The sequence below is a fragment of the Colobus angolensis genome, unplaced genomic scaffold, assembly GCF_000951035.1.
Source record: "Colobus angolensis palliatus isolate OR3802 unplaced genomic scaffold, Cang.pa_1.0 Scaffold109, whole genome shotgun sequence".
NCBI classification, from domain to species: Eukaryota; Metazoa; Chordata; class Mammalia; order Primates; family Cercopithecidae; genus Colobus; species Colobus angolensis.
In genome coordinates this window covers 1,299,314-1,305,112 of record NW_012111919.1, presented here as the reverse complement: position 1 = coordinate 1,305,112, position 5,799 = coordinate 1,299,314, and the positions used below count along the sequence as shown (strand labels likewise).

Below are 5,799 nucleotides of genomic sequence, written 5' to 3'. Positions count from 1 at the left end.
TCACTGTGTTAGCCAGGATGGTCTCGATCTCCTGACCTTGTGATCTGCCCATCTCAGCCTCCCAAAGTGCTGGGATTACAGGCGTGAGCCACGGCGCCTGGCCCTTGTCTGTTTTTCTTTTGAGACAGGGTCTTACTCTGTCACCCAGGCTCAAGTACAGTGGTGTGATCATGGCTCACTGCAGACTTGAACTCCTGGCTCAGGTGCTTCTCCCACCTCAGCCTCCTGAGTAGCTGGGACCACAGGCACATGCCACCATGCCCAGCTAGTTTTTTGTATTTTTTGTTGAAACAGGGTCTCACTAGGTTGCCCAGACTGGTCTCGAACTCCTGGGCTCAAGCGATCCTCCCACCTCGGCCTCCCAAAGTGCTGGGATTACAGGTGTGAACCTCTGTGCCTAGCCTAGAAAGTTTTGTTATCTATTGGAACAAGGTTCCCCCTTTTGTTTTTCAACATTTTCTTAACTATTTTCATGAATTTTATTTCAAGGTGAACTTTACATAAGGGAACTTGTATCCCAGACCCTTGTGGTACTATAAGTAGCTTCTGAGTGGTGCCTCTCTCATGGGCCTCTTTGTGTTTCTCTGGCCAGAGTCCTTTGAATATCCCTAGGCTGGTGATCCTAAAGCTTGGGCGTCTCATCTCTTTCCAATCCACATGTTTGGAACGTGTGTTTTGTTTTTTCCTTTTCAGAAGCTGTAGGACATCCTCCTTTTAGTCTCTAAAGACCCACGAGAAGTTAAACCTTAAAGCATTTGTATTATCTATTTCTGTGTAGCCAATTACTGCCAAATTTAGCAGTTTAAAACAATACATGGTTACCATCTCGTAGTTTCTGAAGGTCAGGAATCAAGGGCACCTTAGCTGGATTACTCTGATTTAGAGTTTCCCATGAGGTGGCTGTCAGAATGTTGGCAGGGCTGGTGTCAGCTGAAAGCTTGCCTGAGCTGAAGGCTCCACTTCCAAGCTCACTCACATGGCTGTTGGCAAGAGGCGTCAGTTCCTCACCACAGGAGCCTCTTTACAAGGCTGCTCAGGACACACCACCTGGCTTCTCCCATAGTGAGTGAGCTGAGAGAAAGGCCATGACAGATGTTGCAGTATCTCTTATAGCCTGTCTCAGAAGTGGCATACCATTACTTGTAACATACTCTTTGGTTTATACATTCTGTGATATGGAGAGGGAGGCAGCTAGACAAGGGTGTGAATACCAAGAGGTAGAGATTATTGGGGGGCAACTTGGAGGCTGGCTACCAAAGTCTTTGTTGGTAAATCTTGTGGGATTTTTTTGGTTTTGATTTTTTTTTTTTTAGTTAAAACATGCTTCAAAATTAAGAAATTATAAGAGGTGTATGATGACGTCTTCCACCCCTGTCCCCTAGTTACCCAGTTCCCTTTCTTCCAGTCAACAGTTATTCTTAACATCTTTATTATACTTCCAGGGGGATTTTATACTGATACAAGGAAATGTACATAAGATTTTTCCTCTTTTAACATGAGTGATAGCATGCTGTACAGCTATTTTGCATCTTGCTTTCTTCACTTAATATAGCTTAAAAATGGTTCCATATTGGTACATAATCATTTCCTTACCTTTTACAGCTGCATTGTATTTCACAAGGGTGTTGTAGCATGGTTTACTTACCCATTTTCCTATTTTTTGGTTATTCTGATCTTTGACTATTACAGTAACAATGTGGATCATGTCCTGTGTGTGAGTAATGTCCATGAAGTCTGTTCATGGAAATGGAATTGCTGGTTCAAACATGTTTCACAGATAATTACCAAATTGCCCTCCCCATGGATTGCGCCAGTTCCCTTGGCAGCAGTATATGAGAATATCTATTTGCACATACTCTTACCTACACAGAGTATATATCAAACCTTTGAATCTTTGCTACTTTGACAGACAATTATATCTGTGCGATTTTAATTTGAATTCTTATGAGTGAAATTGAACATCTTTTCATATATTTAAGAGCCATTTGTGTTTCCTTTTCTGTGGTCTGTTCATATTCTGTGCTTATTTGTCTGCTAGTGTTTTCCTTAGTGATCTGTAGGAACTCATTGTTAGAAATCTAGTCTTTTTTGGGGGTGGGGGGAGGTAGTTAATGTATTTTACATATTTTTTAATATATAGGATTTTTATGTTTTACTTTTTTATTATTTTAAACAATACAGTATCAAACTTTGAAAAAAGTTGCAAGTGCAGTACTACAAACTTTTTTTAGTAGCAGTTGAGAGTAAGTTGTTGACATGATGCTTCACCATCCCTATTTAGTGTGTATTCCCTTCAAATACAAACATTCCACAAAGCCTTCTACATAATCATAGTATAGCCTTCAGAATCGTGAAACTAATACTAATGGTTTTATGATCACGCCTAGCAGTCTCTCTGCTTCTTTGACCCTAAAGAACAGGAGCACACACTCTGGAGGTAGACTCCCTGGATTCAAATTCCAGCTCTGGGCTGGGCACGGTGGCTCACACCTGTAATCCCAGCACTTTGGGAGGCCAAGGCAGATGGATCACCTGAGGTCAGGAGTTCGAGACCAGCCTGGCCAACATTGCAAAACCCCGTCTCTACTAAAAATACAAAAAATTAGCCAGGCACGGTGGCACGTGCCTGTAATCCCAGCTACTTGGGAGGCCGAGTCAGGAGAATCGATTGAACCGGGAAGGTGGAGATTGCAGTGAACCAAGATTGCGCCACTGTACTCCAACCTGGGCAACAAGAGCAAAACTCCATCTCAACAATAAATAAATAAATAAATAAATATTCCAGCTCTGCCACTCACTAGTTGTAGGTCTTTTGGCAAGTCACTAAATCCTACTATGCCTGAATTTCCTTATCTCTTACAAAGGATGTAGTAATCGTGCCTACTTTATAGATCATTGTGAAGATTAGATGGTTAATGCTTAGAATAGTGGTTGGTACAATGTGAAAGCCATGTCAGTGTTCCTATCATAATAATATTATTGGATGAAGAATGGTTGATAAGATTAAGTTTTAATGTTTTCTAGTAGCTGTAGATGAGGTTATTAGAGTTCATAGACTACAATGTAAACTACAAATTGTTCAGCTAATCCAGGATATACTTTTGTTCTCTTTTTAGATTCCAGAATGACTACTATCTTGGCTTACCCTTTTAAAAATCTTCCCACTACATCAAAATGGGCCCTCAGATTTGGTAAGTTTATTATTATTTTATTTTTAGAGATTGGATTTGGATGTATAAGCATCTTGCATAGATACTGAATGGTATTGCTTTTTGTAAACAGTTCATTTTGTCTTCCAGCCATAAGACCTCTGAGCTGTTCCTCCCAGCTACGAGCTGCCCCAGGTACAGTCATTTGTAAAATAAACTTCTGATTTCAATGGTAGATTCCAGATTCTATAGTTTGTGAACTCTGAATAAAAACCAAAACTAATTTGCTAATTCTCCCCTTTTTATGAACAACATGAACATCTCTGTTGCCTTCAAATTAAAAAATTATGGGGCCAATGAATAATGATACTACCTTATTTAGGATTAGGCTTGAGGTTGTTGACAGGAGGCTGTTTTCTGGGATTTGAACCTGCTGGAGTCATGGAGGTTCCATAAACCTCCCTGGTGAGTTTATTTATCCTCTTGCTGGCCATCCTGGAGATGAATGGCTTACAGATGCTCTTGAGACCTGTTATGGAACCAAAAGTCAACTTTCTAAATTTGCAGTTTGTGAAATGCTTCTCTATTGATGAATATCTTCTTCTCCCATGTGCAAGAGGGCCCATTCCTGAAATAAAAGTGATTAGGGAACTAGTAATAACAGAAAGTTGTTTAGTTAATATGAAATAAAAGAGTAAGGAGATGTGTTGATTTTATATGGTCATTTACATCCTCAGTAAACCCAATGAATTAGACTTCTTTACTGCAGATTTTTGTAGAATCTGCTGTAGGTTTGTATCTTTCCTGGCTAGTGCTAAAATCACCCTGACAAATTCTTAACATTTTTCTCCTTGCCTAGATTCTGTATGGACCCATGCCTTTGATTTTGGTTTTATTATGGTATTTCTACTTGTATAATAACTTAATAGAAAAAATATCTTCCAGGCTGGGTGTAGGGGCTCACGCCTGTAATCTCAGCACTTTGGGAGGCTGAGGCAGGTGGATCACGTGAGGTCAGGAGTTTGAGACCAGCTTGGTCAACATGGCGAAACCCCATCTCTACTAAAAATACAAAAATTAGCTGGGCGTGGTGGCGCATGCCTGTAGTCCCAGCTACTTGGGAGGCTGAGACACAAGTATCTTTGAACCCAGGAGGCAGAGCTTGCAGTGAGCCGAGATCACACCACTGCACTCCAGCCTGGGTGACAGACCGAGGCTCCGGCTCAAAAAAAAAAAAAAAAGAAAAAAAATTCTGGGATTTGGTTCCCAGGATTCAGAGAACCTGTATTCTTTTCCAGATTCTCTTCCAGTTCTATCTCTTTTTGGGCAGTGTGGCCTTCAACTAGTCACTTTACTTCCCTGTGCTTAGTTTCTTCATCTAAAAAAGAAATATATAATAAGTCTAGTCTTATCAACCTCATATAGTTACGAGATATCTCAAAGCACTTTAAAAACTATAAATTCACTATAAGTGCAAGATGGTATTTTTCTATCATTGCCTAATCCCAACTAGAGAAGTTTCATGTTGTCATATAACAAATATTTTTCCTGCGGCTTTTACATTCTAACTAAAATATAGATTTGTAGTACCCCCATAAGTAATTCCTGTCTGTCTTGTTTTGCCTTTTCCCTAATTCTAATGTTGACCTAGGTCTTTGCTTTGCAAAGTCACACAAATAGACCTGATCCTTGCCAAGTGGGAGAAGGTCATTCTGAATAGCAGCAGAGGAAACCACGTATCTGGTGTTTAAACTATTCCTTATATTGCTCTGTAACTGTTTCTGATGTTTCTGTCTCCCCAAATGTATTGTAAGCCCTGTGAGTCTTTAGCTTTTTGGTATCCCCAGTGTATAACACAGTGTTCCGCAAATATAACACAGTGTCCCACAAGTAATTTGCATTAACGCTGATGATGATAGTGGTACCAGAAGGCAAATGATAAAACAATGGGAAGTGGCCAGCAGATTTGAGGGTGGAAGCAGGCATGTGCCTGAGCTCAGCAGGTTTTAGGTTGCAGTAATTTTTTTTGTTTTAACTGGCATTCTGGTTTGAAGATTGCAATAATTTTATAACTAACTCCTCTTGAAGCTCGTGTGAATATCTCTTCTTGACAGAGCTGTTAGGATGAAGGAATTAAAATAGAGGGATACAGAATTTATGGATGTTTTTAGTCATCTGATGGACTGGAAATATAAGTGTCTGTTGGAAATTTTGACTGATTTGATGGTTATGTCTATGTATAGATGTCTATATATATATATATACACACACGTGTATAATAGTTGTATAATACATGACACACTTATTATCTTCTTTGATTTTAATTGTTTTTAAAGAGTATAGAATGTATATCAGTCAGCCATTGAATTTTAGGTTTTGGAGTTGGGCAGAGCCTTTGAGGTCATCTAGTTCAGCTCTAATATTTGCAGATAAGAAAATCGTGGCAGAGTAGGCCTACAACCCAGATATTTTAGCTCCCAATTCAGATTCTTATAATTCATTACTGCTATGTGCCCAGAGCACTGTAGAATATATAAAATGGAGCTGTATTGTCTTGCCCTTCAGAAAATTTTGATGTGCTTAGGAGCCAGTACGCACATGAGGCAGAACGAGAGTCCTTAGGTGACTATTGAATACATAAAATACATAA

The 5,799-nt window shown here is 39.6% G+C and overlaps 1 protein-coding gene across 3 annotated transcripts in view; it reads left to right on the top strand.

The window, feature by feature from the left end:
* Positions 1–5,799, top strand: part of HADHB (hydroxyacyl-CoA dehydrogenase/3-ketoacyl-CoA thiolase/enoyl-CoA hydratase (trifunctional protein), beta subunit) — a 51,143-nt gene that overhangs the window by 7,370 nt on the left and 37,974 nt on the right. For all 3 annotated transcript variants that reach the window (XM_011950324.1, XM_011950316.1, XM_011950333.1), the window contains exons 2-3: positions 3,117–3,191; positions 3,300–3,344. In XM_011950324.1, the coding sequence (XP_011805714.1) occupies positions 3,125–3,191; positions 3,300–3,344 (112 nt within the window). In that variant the 5' untranslated portion in view covers positions 3,117–3,124. The remainder of the gene's footprint in view (positions 1–3,116; positions 3,192–3,299; positions 3,345–5,799) is intronic.